This window comes from Chaetura pelagica, unplaced genomic scaffold, assembly GCF_000747805.2.
Source record: "Chaetura pelagica isolate M959 unplaced genomic scaffold, ChaPel_1.0 scaffold111, whole genome shotgun sequence".
Classification (NCBI taxonomy): Eukaryota; Metazoa; Chordata; class Aves; order Apodiformes; family Apodidae; genus Chaetura; species Chaetura pelagica.
Genome location: NW_009952153.1, coordinates 2832291 through 2850617, shown reverse-complemented (window position 1 = coordinate 2850617; position 18327 = coordinate 2832291). Strand labels below are relative to the sequence as shown.

General features: G+C 40.6%; 1 protein-coding gene across 1 annotated transcript in view; it reads left to right on the top strand.

Annotated features, from left to right (window-relative positions):
* The window catches only part of HAO1 (hydroxyacid oxidase (glycolate oxidase) 1), a 26307-nt gene extending 8881 nt beyond the window's left edge, over nucleotides 1–17426 (top strand). Inside the window, exons 2-8 of the mRNA XM_010007118.1 lie at nucleotides 56–207; nucleotides 8614–8869; nucleotides 12467–12642; nucleotides 13377–13468; nucleotides 16466–16624; nucleotides 16895–16964; nucleotides 17356–17426. Of these exons, the coding sequence (XP_010005420.1) occupies nucleotides 56–207; nucleotides 8614–8869; nucleotides 12467–12642; nucleotides 13377–13468; nucleotides 16466–16624; nucleotides 16895–16964; nucleotides 17356–17426 (976 nt within the window). The remainder of the gene's footprint in view (nucleotides 1–55; nucleotides 208–8613; nucleotides 8870–12466; nucleotides 12643–13376; nucleotides 13469–16465; nucleotides 16625–16894; nucleotides 16965–17355) is intronic.
* The last annotated feature ends 901 nt before the right edge of the window (nucleotides 17427–18327 follow it).

The following is an 18327-nucleotide window of genomic DNA, read 5'->3' as shown; positions in this document are numbered from 1 at the left end:
TAAATAACCCTGGTCGTGCAGGCTTTTAAATTCTGTTTATTTGCCTCTCTGTCAGATGGAAGCTGTATCCCCGGGTGCTCAGGGATGTGTCGGCTATGGACTTGTCAACCTCAGTCCTGGGGCAGACAGTCAGCATGCCAGTCTGCGTTGGAGCCACCGCTATGCAGCGCATGGCTCACCCTGACGGAGAGACAGCGACCGCTAAAGGTAAACCCTGCCACGTCCCCCTCGCAGTGAGGTGGGGATGGACAGAGTAAATCCTGCGCCTCCTGGTCGTGAAGCTCCTGATGCTGTGGCCAGGATGGGTTTGAGTTGCTGCTCAGAGTAATTGGGTTGACTTCTGGTTTTATGTTTTGGTGTTGGTTTTTTTGGTTGGTTTTTTTTCTTTGGTTGTGTTTTTGTTTTTAATTGTTTTCCTCTGATTTAGATGAAGGTTCTCTCTCACTGTGAAACAGGGGTGAGAAACACAGTATGTAAGAGTGGAATAATTTGTAACAAATACAAATTGAAAGCTACATCTATCTATGTAGCTGTCTCTACATTCTATACATATAACTACATACCTGGGTGCAGCAACATTATTTTTGTTACTGAACTGCTTGCAGAAATTAAGAAGCCTTTGTTGGTCTGGGAAAAATACTCCCTTTGAAGAGAGCTCTTTGAGCATCCTGGGGAGCCAGCGAGATATGAGCCTTTTGGGCTTGATGCTGCATGAAGGTGTTGCCAGCATAGAGGCTGCATCCAAAAAGGCTGTGAGAAATGGAATGTTAATCACAATTCAGATGTGAAATCGTTTCTTACTCCTTTAACCTGAGCTGCAGGATGACACAAATTCTGAGAAAGAGGTCACACAGTGTGCCTGTTGCATACAAGCAGCGTGAGGCTGTGTGTTTCCATGCTCTAGCACTGAATGAAAAAGGATACAAAACATAAATAGGCAATTAAAAAAAAATAAAAATGATCTTGTACGTAGAGCTATTAATCTAATAGTTTTTCCATGACCAATGCAGCAAACGCTAGTGTGAAGTGAGTGTAATTATTTGTTCTGTCGTGGGGGCTGGTCTCAATTCTCATTAAAAAGTGCTGTGGTATGCACTATGATGGGCTGCAGCCCAGCTCCCACAGAAACGTCTGTAGAAGCAGATTTATCCAAATTGATAGTATGTTTTGGGATGCGTTTTTCCCCTTCCCGAGAGATTTTTTTGGGAAGCCTAATGTCTATTGTATGTACAGGCGCATTCCACACGAGGGAGCTCAAATACTTTGAATAGGTTTGTGAGGCGGTGTCTGGTGGGATGCCTTGGTGCTGTCCTGTCCTTTGGCAGCTCTTGTGGATTATTTCTGGCCCAGATTATGCTGGGAGGAAACTCTGAAGCATTATACTGTTATGTGCAAGCATACTAATGCAATGCTAAGAGCAAGATTCGAAACACAAAATTCAGGATGTCTCTTAGCAAAAATTCCCACTGACTTTGTGGTCTTGCCATGTTTTAAAGCATAAATGTACAGTGGTGTGTAAAGTCGAGTGCTACAATATGGCTGACTAATGGTTGTGGTAGATAACTTACTTTTTGAAATTCCTGATTTTTGTGCACTTATATTGTCTAAATGACATATATGAGTATTGCATTTCATGTTCTTGGGATTTCAAGCTTGGTGTGCTGGCAAAGATTTGAATATGAAATAAACACATCTTACATGGGAGTTGGTAAATTTGTCATCGCTTTCAAAGGAAAGCATAGTTAAAGTCACACTCTTAGTATTGCAGTAGTGTTCCCTGTAAAAAAAAGAAAAAAAAAAAAAAAGAAAAAAAAAAAAAAAGAAAAAAAAAAAAAAAGAAAAAAAAAAAAAAAGAAAAAAAAAAAAAAAGAAAAAAAAAAAAAAAGAAAAAAAAAAAAAAAGAAAAAAAAAAAAAAAGAAAAAAAAAAAAAAAGAAAAAAAAAAAAAAAGAAAAAAAAAAAAAAAGAAAAAAAAAAAAAAAGAAAAAAAAAAAAAAAGAAAAAAAAAAAAAAAGAAAAAAAAAAAAAAAGAAAAAAAAAAAAAAAAGAAAAAAGAGGTGGAGTTGGGCATTCAGTGCCAAGCTTTTTATTTGACCTTATAAGATGACAAGGATTAGTTGCAAAGTACATGTTTGGTTTAAAGGTTCCCTTAAACTCAGGACGTTTGGGATCAGGGGGTTTGCCACATCCAAATTCTCTTAAGCTCTGCAATACTTCTGAAATTAAGCGAGTAGCTTGTTGGTTGCTTTAAACTGGCTTGTGCTTCAGCTGCACCAGTTTACACAAGCCAAGAAAGTCTGATCCATATAGTCTTGTGGCTTTTGCAGAGCCTCACATACTTTGTAAGCTTGGCTTTCGGCTCTAGTGTGTTGGAAGTCACATATGTGGTGGTGCCTCTGCTGTTGTGATGGCCCTGAAGAAGCATGGCATGGTCTGAATCTTGCCCCTTCCCAGCCAGGGGAGCAGGCAGCGTGCCCCCTGCCTTGTGTGGGGGAGCCTGGCAGCACCCACAGTGTGTGCATCTGGGCACTGCTCAGCAGGTGCCACACGTCTGCCTGGTTGGGGTAAAACCCCAAGAGATCAACTTGAGTTCACCCCATCCTTGCCTGCAGAGCAGGGTAGTGCAGGCAGCAATAAGAGTTCCTTCCCATGCTTTTTGTATTTTGAGAATTATGCCTAATCCTGCCAAGGAATTCCCTTAAGTGACAGCACTTGGCTTTGAACTCCACTCTTCCAGCAGGTTTCCCTGAAGATTGCAGTGTAAATATCCTCTCCGGGGACCAGGGTGTGTCATGGTGTGTTTCATTATGTGGAACTCCCTGCCCTTGCAACCCCTCACTTTGGGAGTTGTCAGGGCTGCCCCTCGCTGCTCCCAAAGTGTAACTATATATAACTAATTTATATGTATGTATACATAACATCCCTTCTCCTCGAGGGACACAGTCCTGCAGCAACCAAGCTGACAGAAAGGAACATACATCTTACTCAAAATAAGTTAAAACTGGCAGTTTGCCTTAAACACACCTTCCTTGGCAATTCTTTTTCATTAGCAAGGATTTTTTTCTCAGGAAAGTGTTCAATTACAATTTTAAAAACTGCTGGTGATGGGCCATCCAATGCCACATAAGTTATTCTAAAGGTGAACTAACTCCACTATGAGCAGCCTAAGCTGTGACCATGGTCAAAACTGGTATGGCTTCAAATCCAATGTTGCATTTTGGTTTAACTCTGTCAGCCTAAGGAAAAGAGAAAGGAAGAGAAGAGAAGAAATACTGCTCATATAGACTACAATAAGGTTGCTTCTCAGGGTTTTTTTTTCATGTCTAAATGGACTTGGAGTTTCTCCTTCTAGAGAACGCTTTCTCACCCTTTAAACAATTCCAGAGACCTTGGCAGTTGTTTCAGTTTTTCTAGGTCTTTCTTCAAGTATATTCCCTAGCATTTTAGTTGTAGTTCATCAGGGTATGTGGCAATTGTCCAAATAATGGATTTTCTGTTCAGTAGAAACTGAAAAATTGGGAGGAAAATTGTTTTGGATTAACTAAAATGTTTAATTTGATCCAAAACACAAGGTTTTATTTCATTTTCCTACTAGCTAATGCTTTTAACCATAGTTCTGTTTTGAAACAAAAGTGTTAGCTCAGAAGCAAACATTTCCATTTTGAAAATGACATTTTGACTTAGGTGATTTTTTTCTTGTCCTTCCCACTCTAATTTCAACCTCTTTAACTAAAAATACTTGCCAAATTCAATGAATAATCTTAGCCACTGTTAAAGAGCAAAGGGCTGTTCTCTCAACACTTTTAAACGGAACTTTTCAGATTCTGCATGTTTTGGTTTTTTTCCACTTGTCCATCAGAAGATTCACTGTTTCTCCATGCAGAGACATTCATTTGCCATCCTGACTTCATGCTGGGCTTGCAAACCCACATGATCCCTATATTGTCTCCCTGCCAGTGCAGTTGTACTCAACTGTCCTGTAAATAGGACCCACCTTCAAGAGCACTGAAATAAAATAATGTCCACCATCCAGCTGCCTTAATTGATTATAAACAGATAGGAATCACTGTTTTATTGGGATTTCTATTCTGTTTATATTGCTACTAATTACATAATGTTCATTACCTCATATTCTTGTGTTTTGGCCCAGAGGGTGTATTGCAATACCTGACTTCCCTCTGGCTTGCTGAAAACCAGGCTGAACAGCCTGACTGTTTTCTTGGCCAGATCTTTTGAAAAGTATGAATACTACTTGCTCACATCTGATGTTTTAATATTTACCCTCTGCAGTCGCTCTCAACTTTCTGAGTTACTGCTGATGCAAAAAGGGTATCACCATCACCTGAGATGTGACTGCACCATTTGCTTTGCCAAATAGAGAACAGGAATATCGACTGAAAAACCTCCCCCAGTTTAGTTTAATTACTGGCAGCTCTATATCTACTAGAGTTGGAGGCACACCTTTTCTCCTTTGACTTCTGATGTGCTTTTTGTTTGATGCTGCTGAGTGTCTGAATTCAGGTTCCTTGTGCTCATCAGATGTGCTCATGACTGTGAAGGAGGCATTATGCTTAGCCACAATGAAAACAGCAGGGCTTTGTACCCATCTTTCACCTGTTTCCTATGTGGTGTTCCAAAGAAGTGTTAATTTTGTGATATGGCTACTGCAGAGTTGTTGAGAGAACAATATTGACATGGGACAACATGGGCTGAAGTAACCTCATCGTGGCTGACCCCAGAGACAAGCATGGCCAGGGGACTTTCTGATGCAAGTGTTTGTAGGCACTCTGGTATGACAGCCATCCTAGACCAGACAGATCCGTTTTGGCCAAGTGTATTTTTCCCTGCTGCCTCCAGCCTTTCTGCACAGCTGACAAAATGTGTTTTGTCAACAGAAGGATCTTAGGCACAATTTGCACGCAGTGTTTTGTAAGGGGTAAGTGAGGTAAGGCTGGGCAGGGGATTTCTCAGCCAAGTGTATTTTGTCAAGAGAGTAATGTTAAGTACTTTAAACAACCTTGTTTCTCAGGAGATGCAGCTCCAAGAACATAGCTACTTCTTTTGAGAAATACCACCGTGCCAAAAGGACAGTGTTCATCCCAAGTAGTGTCTGCTGGCCTCTAACCTGGGGACAGTGGATTCAGGGTAGAATGAGCGCAGCGTGGCAGTTCGGTTGTCATGCTTTGGTGATGCCTCTAAAAGGGAAATGATGGGAATTTGCACAGCTAGAGGAAAATAACAGGAGTTCTCATTCCCATACAAGGTAACCCTGACAAAATATGCAGGGTTAAATTAGGCTTCTCTCCACTGTCCTGCACTGATGATGTTGGCTCTGAGTTGCCCACAAGGACAAACTCCATACCAGTTAATGGAGTCATGTCCTGTTAGAGGTGGGAAGGTGACTCTAGTTTCAGGATGAAAAAAGGGCTAAAAAACATTATTGCTCTCTTCTCCTGTAGACTTCCCAAGTGGTTCCTGTGCCACAGAGATTTGCTGTTAGTTAAAATACTTCTACTGAATTACCCAAGAATGAGGAAAACCCCATTTTGTTAAGGATTATGTTCCCTGGTGAGAAGATATTTTTCCTTGCTTGGGACTTTCCTTGCCTAAACAGGCAGGTCGCAGTGGGGCTGAGAAACGTGTGCCCACTGAAGGCAGCTGTGGATTGAAAACTGTGGAGCTCCCCTTTCCCAAGCATCCCACCATATCCCAATCCTCGTTGCATTTGGCTCTGAAACAAGGTGGAATACAAATAACTCAAAGCTTAATCATCCTCATATAAAAAACTTCCCCAGCCCTCCTGTGTGTGCCCGCTGCACCACATTGCCCTCAATGGAAGCCTGAGGTGTGTGCAGAGGGAAACGTGTGCTTTGGGCAATGCTTGGAATGAAAAGAAGACCTGGAAAAGAAGAAGGAAAGAAAGAAAGAAAAAAAAGACTAAAAGCAGTCTGAAATGGTATGAGGAAAGGCTGGTTTACAAAAATCTGATATTTAAACTCTGGCAAATGTCGCATGTTGCTGCAAGAGTGTCTTAAGGAAATATAGATCCAGGACTGATTTGTAAGAAAAATATTTGCAGCGCCCCAAAATTGAAGTGTAAAACATAGTTGCTGGAGGAAATGAATTGTTTCTGTTTTCTTCAGCTGCAGCTAAATGTGTAAGAAGTGGGAGTATATTTTTAGCCTGATTTGAGGTAGAAAAAACCCTCAAGAACCTGGCAACACTGCTGGAGTATGTATCACATGTTTTTGAAAGTTACAGAATTGTCAAAGTAAGCTTAAAAATTATCAAGATAAAGCACAAAATAATTAAATTTGGAACTTGGAATCTCTAAAACTTTGCAAAGTTTTGTGTGTGTGTGGACTGCAAATTTGACTGTGCAGATCCAAAATATGCGTGTTAACTTTACAGGACAGATGAGAGGAATTTCATTAGAGTGCTTTCATGAAAACCCCAAAACCCAGTTTGGGATAGTTGAACTCTAGTTGAACCAAACTGCTTCAATCTAATCTTAAATAAGATGAAAGCATTATCTTCTCTATTGTCACGTATGCAATAAGTTGAAAGGATATGGTATTATTTTGTGTTTTGAATCTTCCTTTTACTGAATATATTTTATTGTGAAATTTCTGTTTTCAGTTTTGCTTTTGCAGCTAATATATATATTCTTAGGGCTGTGGAGGTAGAGTTGAGCATGAAAGTAAGGATAGAAATAAATGGATACCTAAAGGCAGATTGAACCATAACATTTACATTTTTCCCTTATCTGATCTGAGGGTTTTGCAATTGCTGGGTTAGCCACCCTCCCTCTCATTCATGAACTTGTATTTGACAGAGCACAAGGAATGCAGATCCCTTTTTTCTTGGAATCACTTAATGGACTTGGTTTGGCAAATCACTTTTACTGGGATTTGCAATAACCCACCACAGCTGATTTGAACAGGATTTTAGGTGTTCAGTATGCGTGGCTTCTTCAGAAGAAACTCATTTCTAGATGCTTGATCTGTGAGAGGGAACTCTCTTTGGTAATTTTAAGGGGACAAATTAAATGGCTAAAATGTAGAGAGTTTTGGTTCCTTGCCGCTGTATTTCCACTGGTTGAAAGCTGCCTGATGGCTGTGGGAGGGTGTAACCAATTTGTTTGAATAAGCTGTTCATAAGTTTCCACTCTAAGAGACTTGTAATCCTTATTTAATAAAATGTTGTCATAAAGACCACTTTTTAATTCCTCAGTGGGCTGGAGATGACGTTTTGAAACAGATCCATTTACATTAAAAATATGCATACTGCGGTAGACCAAGAAAAATAAGGCTTTATAAAATATTTTTGAGTTTTACGGTGTGTTTTCCTTATTTTACATTAAGTGACAGATTACTCCAAAAAGAATAAATGATAGATTCATAAAAATATAATTGTATGAGGTTAGCTGGTTTGTAGTGCAGCCCAGGTTGGAAATCACTCCTGGGGAGGCAGCTGGAAAAGAGCCTCCGACTGCTTGACCCCATCTGGAATTGTTCCATGACATTTAACCTTGGGGCTGCCCACACCTCAGGAGTGATTTTACTCCACAGCTTTGGAAGATAAAAGAGGAGAGATCAAAACACATAGGACATGAGCATCAACCACTTTGGTCTCTGCAAAGACTTTGGAGACCACTTGTCTGTTGTAGTGGCTGATGTTTGTATTTACTTTTGGGGTCTCCTGGGTGGGGGCTGCCACCTGGGATGTGCTTCTCCTACCCTTGGTGAGATCAGAACTTCTACTTTTTATTGCCAGAAGTGTGAAGCTTTATGTGGGGGATCACACAGTGAACATGGGGTCCCTCTCCTTCAGGTCAAGACACAGGAGGTAAAGAATATGAAGCAAAGAACAGCAGAGCTTCCCACCCTTAAATAAGGTCATCTACTGGACTTTGTCCTTCTGCTTTTCTGTTCTGTTGTGCCCCAAAATACCCTGTAGGGATGAAGACAGGCTTTTGCTAGTAGAGCATGTCAAGAAACATGGGTTTCATGCAGGTGGATGTTTTGGGGTGGGAGAAAGCAGCCAAAATGTTGTGATGGAAATGCTTGAGGGAGGGCATGGAGCAGTGGTGAGGTAGACTGAAGAGCAATGTTGAGAATGATAGATCCAAAACACCAATGTGCAGCAATGCAGCAGTGTTCAAGAAGCTCAAAGCCTTTAATGCTGGGATTTTTACAATTTAAAACTCTCTATGTGTGTCCTTAAACAGACATGCCAAAATTTCTGACAAATAGTAGACAGACAGTAGGGGCTTACAAACAGGGTCCCCATAGGAAAAAGAATTATGAATGTGGGTTAGGCTAAGTTTGATTTTAATATCTTTTATGTCCAGTATTGGAGCAAGGATCATCCCAAGCAGCGTGCAGACAGCAGTCACCAGAAATTTATGAATACAGAGATTAAGCTGGAAAGTGCTCACAGCAGGCCACTAACTGCTATTAATGTAGGATTCCCTGGAAGGCTGAATATGTATTAACACTGAGGAAAGGCAGTGTGAAATGATGTGCACTGACACACTCTGGTGAGCCAAGCGCTCCTGTTTAGAGAAGCCTTTGTTTTGGATAATCTCAAATATAACCTTGTGTTCCTCCAGCCTGCCAGGCAATGGGGACAGGGATGATGCTGAGCTCTTGGGCCACCTCTACAATTGAAGAAGTGGCTGAAGCAGCACCAGCTGGCCTTCACTGGCTTCAGCTTTATGTGTACAAGGACCGAGAGGTTACCAAATCCCTGGTGAAGCGTGCAGAGAGAGCAGGCTACAAAGGGATCTTCGTGACAGTGGACACTCCATTCCTCGGCAGGCGCATTGATGATGTGCGTAACAAGTTCCAGCTTCCTCCTCACCTCAGGTAGGTTCCCACTGATGGGATGTGGGATGGACCTCTGACAATGCCCATGGTCACTGTGAGCTGTTATGGGGCAAATCTGTCTGTCTCTGGTGCAAGGAATTTCTTCCAGGTGCCACAGGCTTCACTGGACAATAATTCCAGGGAACTGAGCAAGTAAATCTCTCTGTGTTTGGGCTATCATAAAATCATGGAATAGTTTGGATTGGAATGGAATTTAAAGGTCATGTGCATTGGCAGGGACACGTCCCACTGGACCAGGTTGCTGAGAACCCCATCTAACCTGCCCTTGAACAATTCCAGAGATGGGGTATCTACAACGTCTCTGGGCAACCTGTGCCAGTGTCTCACCACCCTCACTATGACCTGCTTTGGATCAAAACTAAGCTTTCTTGGCTGTTTGCAGACTGTAAAAGACTCTGTGTCATGAATCTGCAGACTGACAAAATTAGAGAAATGGGGCATTCCTTTTTACATCTGTTAATATATTCTTGGACATCTTCAAAACTCATCTGGACACAGTCCTCTGCAACCTGCTCTGACTTTGGACTTGGATCCAGCTGCAGAGTTGGCTGTACTCTGAATGGGAGCCTGAACTAAGTGGACTAAAGATCCGTTCCAACCAATATTATGGTCCCTTCTAACCTTTGTTGTCCCATGACACTGTAGTGGGTCCAGGGCCATGCTGCTACTGACCACAGAGCCCATTTCCAAGCAACTTCAATTCTTTTACTTAAATACAGAAACACATGGGGATCAGTTTTTTTAATTCTTTGTGGGGACAATTTCCACCCCAATGTGTGTTTTGGGACATTTTCAATATTACAGAAGAATTTGTGGCCTCATTACTGACCTCAGTACTAATTCTAGTTCCTCTTCACTGCAGGGCCTATGCAGCATTTAATTTTAATAAAGTTTTCTGGTGGTGTTGAAAGAGCATGGATTTGACTAATCTTTTGCAAATATAAATTGGTAGACTAGAGAGACCACCCTGATAAAAATCTGCTGCAGTGCTGGCACAATGTTAGCAGCCAGGGACTGGCTGGTAGAGTATTTAGTGGGTGGGGTATGCAGTGAGTTGGCAAAATGGAGCTAAAAATCTTGCCAGGATCTTGCAAGTAGCTCTTGGTAGTGACTACAGTCAGCCATGGCATATATTACTCTTATTCAGAGCCTGCAAATGAACACAAAAATGGAAATAAAAAAAAAAATAAAATAAAAAATAATCAAAAGTATTTTGAAGCAGGTTAACTTTGATTTGAGTTCTGGGTGAAAGCAAGTTTTGAATATTATCACTGGATCTGAAGTGCTCTTCCTGTCTTCTAAGACTGTTAAGCTATATCATGTATGTTCCATAAGTAACATGTACATAGCAAGAAACATAATATCACATTCTGGGGTATATTTTTTATAATATCCAGAGTGAAGGAAAGCCATAGGGCTGTGCAATGAATCTGATTCTTCACCTCGCAGGCAAAAATACTCCAGAGCTTTGGAGGTTGGAGCTTTGGGTGTTGAATCACCTCCATACACTTGTACTTGAAGCTGATAGATTATGTGATGAAGGTTGACAGAGCAACCTTAACTCTGCCTATGATTTTTGTATTAAAGTACAATCTGACAAGGAAAGCACCAGAAAACAAAAAATGCTGGGCACACCTAACATTTAAGATGTAGTACACTGGGATGTATGTGTCCTTTATAGTAATCCTGCTATAGATCTGTGATAGATAAAATATTATTGATATGCACTGTCAGTTTACCTAGAACTGAAAAAAATAATTATTAAAATAGCTTTCTTTAGAGGCAGTATCCTAATAAGGCCTGGGGTTAGAGAGTTTTTGAATGCAAGTGAACACAAAAATATTTGAGGAAAGCGACAGAGCATTTCTGAAACACTTTGACCCCACCTGGCTGAGCCGTAACAAAGTTTTGTTTGAGTGAAATAATAGAAAGTTGGAGTAATCTTTAAAAGTTCAAGTTACTTACTTCAGATTTCAGAATGACACTCGGACAGTGTTTTGTTGCAGAGTTGGTGGTTAAACTCTCCTAGCGTGGGGCTCTGCTCAGTTATGTGATAACTTTTTCTTGGCTTCAGGTTTTCAACAAAGTTTCAAAGCAACAACAAGGTGCCATTGTGCTCAGAAATGTATGTAAGGCAACATTCATTCAAGTGTTGATCTGCATTTCATAGGCCAAGAAAAACAACAGTTATTTATATAATCTTATCCATGGTTCTGTTTTTCTCTGGGTACCCCACCCTCCACAAACCAACAGCTGAGAAGCTGGATCTTGCCGAGAGCCTGCTCCTTTCTCCTTTTCTTCTGGTCTGTAGCTGAACAGAAAAACCATGTGAAATGCTGCTTCTTGCAGGCATGAAATCAGCAGTGTAACTGGCCAGTTTCCATGCAAAAACCCCCTTGCATTTCCCAAAATATAGAATATGCATATAAAATAGCACAATGTGGAATGAGATACAGTTTCTGAAGATCAGAGTAATCAGCCATCTGTGGGACATGGGTGTCATGTGGTGGTTTAATGCTTGTGAGCACTTGGGGCTGCATCAGCTTTCTAATAGACACACAGCCTGAATTCCTCCATTTGCCTTCCTTGCCTCTTCTGCTTTGTCTAATAAGCCTGTGAACTTCTGGGTGCAGGACTTGTCACTTCCCATTCTGTACATGACTGATTTGATGCTAAAGAGCAAATAATCGCTCATATTGTCATATGAGTATTATTCCTTCACCCCTAGATTTTACAAGGAAACATGCAAAAATCCAAAAGGTGAACTGGCTGGATGTTGGTCTTGTTGGACTGATGAAAATCCTGAATTACTTGCAAGGCTTCATACAGATCCACCTAATTCATGAACCTTAACAAAATTTCCCTTCTTTCTTCTCTCCTCCTACCTACCCACTCCCCTATTTCTCCAGCAGCTGAATCCCCTGGATTTGAAACAAAAGCAAAACCAAAACCAAATTTGAAAGCTAAGGGGGTTTTTGCGGGTGAGTAGAGATGAACCTCTTGACTTCCCTGTGTCCTGGGTTATGCCAAGCAAGACTGATAGCTTCTTCTCACATCCAGCCTGTACCACCATAAGGCCTGAATGTCCCACAGCCTCCAATGGATTCATCCATCCTCACAGCACTCCTGGCAGATGCTGTTGTTCCTATTTCATAGTGGGAAACTGAGGCAAAAAGAGTGGCTGAGTGTCCTGCCCCAAGTCACATGGGAGGTCCACAGGAAGACATATGCTTGAGCCCAAATTAGTGCTCTCATTGCTCGGCTTTCCTTCTGGTTGTGAATTTGATACTGAACCTTTAGATTTTGCAGTTTATCCTAAGTCTTTTGAAATAACTAGGACTGTTGCCTAGGGCCAGAGAAACTTGCAGCAGTGCTATCAAATGCTTTGGCAGTCAAAGGTTTTGGCTTACTAAGGACCTCAAACTAACATGCCAGGAGAGGCTTTTTTACCTCTGCCCTGCAGTACAGCAGAGGTTTAATGCAGGTATATTGAATGCTGGCCTTAGGGGCTGATTCATGACCACAATTAGTCTTTCTCAGACTATTTTTCTATGTCTTTTCTCTTTTTTTTTTTAGATTAAAAAACTTTTCAAGCAATGATCTAGCATTCTCCTCAGGGAAAGACTTTGGAGAAAATAGTGGACTGGCTGTGTACGTAGCTGAGGCGATTGATGCAAGTGTCAACTGGGAGGACATCAAATGGCTTCGAGGGCTGACCTCACTGCCCATCGTGGTGAAAGGAATCCTCAGGGGTATGTGCCTCTGCTGCTATCCATGGGCTATGCAAAGTGTCCCTCCTTGCAAGTGGACCAGGGAAGGAAATGTGCTCGAGCTGTGAAAATACACAGAAGTAGTTGCTTAAATATGTACCTGGAGCTGTCAGGTGGTTTGTATGGCTGTGCTACAGGGTGTGTTTGCCTTGATGTTCACTGACTAGAGCCACTGGTCACTGGCAGTCTTGCATCACTTCAGTTACATCTGAAATCAGACGCAGCCAGGAAGATCGAACTTGCTCTGTTCTTTGCCCCTGTAAACGCTAACTCGGATCAGAGTTGTATGCTATGTAAAGGAAAGATGGGTTTCCATTCTGTCGAAAGAGCACTGAGCACAGTGAAGTGGGTTCATTAAGTATGGATTATTACTGTAACCATGCTGATTATTTTGGCTTGGAGGAAATAATTTAGCAAAATAATTTCTTAGTGATGAGTTTGGGCCATACTAGAGAAAATAAAGGCTAGCAACTGAAGTGGTTGCTAATCCAAAGGGGTAAAATATTCTGCTCCAACATTTCAAATTACTTTTCTGATCTTAATGCCTAAAGATACTTTTTTTGCTGTGTTGAGATGGAGCTTTGTCAGGATGAAGCATGAAGTTGGCTTTGCATTATTTCGCAATGTTTTGTTGGCAATGCCAAAATTTCCCTCATTGCGGTGTCAAGAAGCTCCCTATGATGAAATGGCATATCTTGTTTGGGGTTTGTTTCTAGCTGAGGATGCCAAAGAAGCTGTAAGGATTGGGATAAATGGTATCCTGGTGTCAAATCATGGGGCACGACAGCTTGATGGGGTCCCTGCAACTGTAAGTACTGGTGGCAATATGCACCAGCACTCTCTGTTTTTCTCTGCCTTTTAGCTTCTTGTTTGCTTTCTCTGAACATGTGGTAGCTGGATGAAAAACCTGTAAATATGTGTTATATCTGCACCTTCCCCTTGATCAGATGAAACACAATAACACAGGAGAGTTTATGTGTGGCTGTTTCTTCAGTTTACCTAGGCACCCTGTCCTTGGCTGCAGCACCCTGCAGGGAAATCCAGGGGAGCCATTTCAGATAATGTATTCTTGTCAGTTAAATGTCTAGAAATTGGAAAGTCTTTAAGAAATGTTATCCAGTCTCCTCTTTTATTTCTCCATTCTTGTCCTTTTTTTTTTGAAAACCCACTCTTGCCATTTGCAGCCCACTGAGGGTTGTACTAGAGTTGTTTTCCCTTTTAATATTCTTCAGAGACTTCTGAAACATTACAGAGTTACAGGGCAGAATGAACTCTCCCTTTTTCTCCTTTCAAACATTTTCACCTTTGGAAAAGGTACAGACTGGTTAAATTACACTTTTTTCCTTTTCCTTGTCGTGCTACCCCGTGCCTTTTCCAAAGGTGAAAAGGGATTTAAGAAGTTTTCAACTGGAAAAAAAAGAAGTAAAGGAAAATGAAAAAGTATGAGTTCAAGCTGAAGGAAAACCCCCAAAATTCCAGTCATCACTCATTTTGCTTCATTTGGTGTGGGAAAGCTGAGCAAGGAAAAAGAGAATGAAAAGGTGGAGAATCAGAGCCCAGCTGTCACTGTTTCAGTATTCCTAATGTGTCCTTGATGAAAAACCTTTCCGTGATGATTTTCTGAAGGGAAAAGGGGACAGGGAAGCCCTTTTTCACCACAGAGTGTTTTTCAAGTACTCTTATCTGCTCTGCTGTGCCACTGGCTTGTTGTCCCCTCCCTTGGAGCACTTCTGCTTCTCTCCTTCACCAGCCAAGCCCTGCACTGGGGAGGCAAATGCCAGGACAAATGGTTTTCTAAATGATTAGTGAAGTTGAGGCATTATCCTCTGAGATGCTCTTGTCTGACTGTCTCTGGGTACTCCTGGAGACTGAGAAGAAAAAAACCCCTCTATGTCAGAACTTCTGTAGTTTCAAAAGAGAGATCGAGATTTTTCTTTTTCAAATGTTATTTTGTGCTGTTGAAGAGTTTGCAGCTATTCAGATTCACACACCTTAAAAAGAACTGAATTTTCAGAGTGTGGGTACCTAATACTTCTGAAAGGAAGTTTTCTTCTTTAACTTTTGTCATTTTTATTTACTTGTCACCTTTTGAGAATGTGTTCCCCAATTTCCCAAGACTATTTGAAAATCCTGGGCAAATCTCCACGTGAGGTTATACAATGGGAAGAATGGATGAGGTTATTAAATATATAATTTTGAGAAATGAGAAAGCTCAAGAAACATGAATTTTTTTTTTCCAGTTGCAGTAAGACAGAAATTAAAAGGAGTTATTCCTTTGCTATTCTGGAGTGCTCAGGAGAAGGTACTATTAAAGATGATGTATTCCCTAGGTGTCATCCTACAAAAACCTACATTTCACAATGCAGTTTTTGTAACATAAATATCTGTATCAGATCATGCTAAATACTTCCCTTTTAAAAACATAATAATTTGCTTTAATTTCATGGGTTTTCAGAATGTGAGTTGAACCGAAGCTGGTTAATACTTCCAGTGTCCAGTTACACACTGAGGAAATCTATGTTTTAATTATGATTTGCATCATACTTTAGTTATTATAGCACTTTAATGTTGGTACAGTTTGTCAGGATGTAGAAAGTGGTCTCTGTATATGGAAATAGATCCAAAATATGTTTGGCAAGACAGTAAAACCAAAGAGAAGGGAAAAAAATCACAGCAAGTGCCAATTGTCAAGAAAATTTAAATCCAAATCTGAAAAAACCCTGCACTTTCAAGTTTGTTTTTTTCTTCATCTCCTAGTAATTTTTAATCCATTAGAATAGAAATGAATTGCATCCATATTTGAAAGACATGAATTTGTGTGCCTTTTGTCTTACTAACACATACTGTTTTGAGTCTCCTTAGTACTTAGCTTCCAGTTTTGTGTCTTTCCTGATTTTCATGAATAGGAATTACTTGGGCATTATAGAAACAGTTACCCATTAATTAATGCTTGAGGATTTTATTCAGGTGGCTTATCTCTTCATTGGGACCACTTGTATAGTATGGACATTTTACTTAACTCCCTGGTTACTTACTTGTAATTTGGGAATAGTAACAATCCTTTTCCCCCTTATCTTTATCACTGATTTAGGGGATAAGTAGAGCTTGGTGGAAGTAACATATACATGCATTAAAAGAAAATATTTCCCACTTCACCAAGCTCAGAAGAAAGCTATTTTTTTCTTATATGAAGAACTTTCCTCTACAACTATCCCTGTCATCCAGATGCATTTTCAAAGGAAAAACATATTCATTACAATTTTACAGCCAACTCAGTTCCTTGGGGCACATCTTTCTCTTTCTCCATGTCTATAGGTACAACACCTGACACTGGGATCTTAGATTCTAGCTGACCCTTAGTATAAATGAACAATAAACATGAAATTGAATATGATTATGTAAAAAGTGACAGTACCTCTGTTTCATCCCCAAACCAGTGAACACTGGAACCTTGAGGGGTAAGGAAAGGCCTCCTCTGTGTTTGCAGTTTCTTGTGTTCTTCAGAACTATCTGATACTGGCTTGTGTTGGGTACATGTCATGGGATCAGATGGAGCTTTTGTGTGACCCTGATTCTTGTTCTATTTATATGACTCTCCAAATAACTTTGACCTCTGTATAGGTCTGCTAACATCCTAAGTCACTGCTGTTTTTCAATACAAAGCTGTGTTATTTGTGCATATGGTTAGGCATGCAATTGCTCATTTAACTTCTTTAACACTTGGATCCTGTGTGTTCAGATTAATTAAAAAAATAAATAAGGTTACGGAAGCGGACAAGCTGCATTCCTGGTTTCACTCTTTTAGATTGATGTCTTGCCTGAAATTGTCGAGGCTGTGGAGGGAAAGGTGGAGGTGTTCCTAGATGGTGGTGTAAGAAAAGGCACAGACATTCTCAAAGCGTTAGCTCTGGGTGCCAAAGCTGTGTTCATCGGGAGACCTCTCATCTGGGGATTGGTTTATCAAGTAAGTTAGAAAAAACCCTCAGTTTTTCTGTTCTTATATACCTTCTCTCAATGTTGAGGCTTAGTATATGCATGTATCTGTGTACATGTACAATCAGGGGGGTGTGTGTGATGGTGTCTGTGTTTATCCAGTCCATTTAATCTAAAATTTGCTATGACAAGTCCTTGGGAATCACGGTTGTGCATAAAACTTTGTTGGCACATGTATAGATGTCTGTACCTATGGGCTATATGCACATATAATAGTACATATTGTCTCGTAATCTCCCAGGGTGAAGAAGGAGCAAAAGAAGTTCTCCAGATGCTGAAGGAAGAGTTTCGCCTTGCAATGGCACTGTCAGGTGAGACATCAATGTCTCCTTTCAGTAATAATCATCTCTGTTTTGTATTTCCTCATAGCTTTCTTTTGCCCTGGGCAAGATGCTCTAGGAAACTACTGAACAGAGATGGAAATATTTGCAGTATAAACAGATTAGTCTATGGAGACATGGGAAAAGGAATCTTTGTTATTCCTGTCTTTATAGATGGGGAACTGAGCAGATTAAGTAAAAACAGGAAAAAATGTTTTCACAAGGAGAGAAATAAATCTGTAGAAAAGTAGAGGCAAATCCTTGGTCACCAAGGGGTGGATTTCACCTGTCAGAATGTAGATTTCTGTAGGGTAGAGAAAGAAAAGGCTTAGAGTGGGATAGAAAAGCAGGGTTTTCAACTGATATGTAACTTCTCCTTTAGGATGCCAGAGAGTAGAAGAAATTGGCAGGACACTGATACGAAGACATCAAGTATTATTTTCCAAGATTTAAGGCTGAAGACCATTGCCTCCTGTGTTGTCTGTTGTACCAGAACATGTGCTACCAGAAAGCAACTGCATTCAGTCTTTGGGCCTCATCTTGCAATCCTGACAGAGAAGGTGTGGTCTGGAGGAAATGACTTGTAGAATAAAGTACTTGGTACAAATTTTACAGGTGTTTCCATATTGTCCTGAGCTCTTAAGGAAAGCTGTTTTTCTGGGAGCTGTGATTAGGCAAGACCAATGTAAATTCCTGGAAGTAACTTAGCTATTAAAATGAAACTATAAACAGAAATGTTTTGATAGCAAACAGCCATCAAAACACAGAAATTTAAAATGTAAAAGATGCTTCTTGCTCTCTGTTTAGAGAAACTATGCTATAGTTAATAGAGATTAAATCTTGCTTTCTTATGAACGTGGTGTCATTCCCCAAGTGACTATATGCTATTCCTTTCTGAGCATATGGGCTTGTAGCATGTGGGCTGTAGGAGCTCAGAGGACTCTGAGCTGTAATGAACTGAAACAGCAAAGCAAAGGTGGGGAAGTTCTGTTGTTTAAGTGACACTAAACCCCTTTGCAATCAGACCACCATTGTATATGTGCATCAGGTATTAATCAGATCCTTGGCTGGTATAAATCCCCACATCCCTGTTGCCTTCACCAGGCTGTGGTGACTGCACCCAGCAGGAGACCTAAGTCACATTTTCCACCTGGATTCCTTTGCTGACAGTGACAAGTGAAGGCTGATGCTACCTGGGAGAGTTTGTAGGATTTGTAGACATGTGCAAGAGAGAAATTCCAATTGAGGTATTAAGCCAGAACTTGGGAAGATTCTAGTGGCTTTATTCTGTTTCCATGAATACCCTTCAGACAGATAAATCTTATTCACTCTGCTTTTATTGCGGATATAGAGA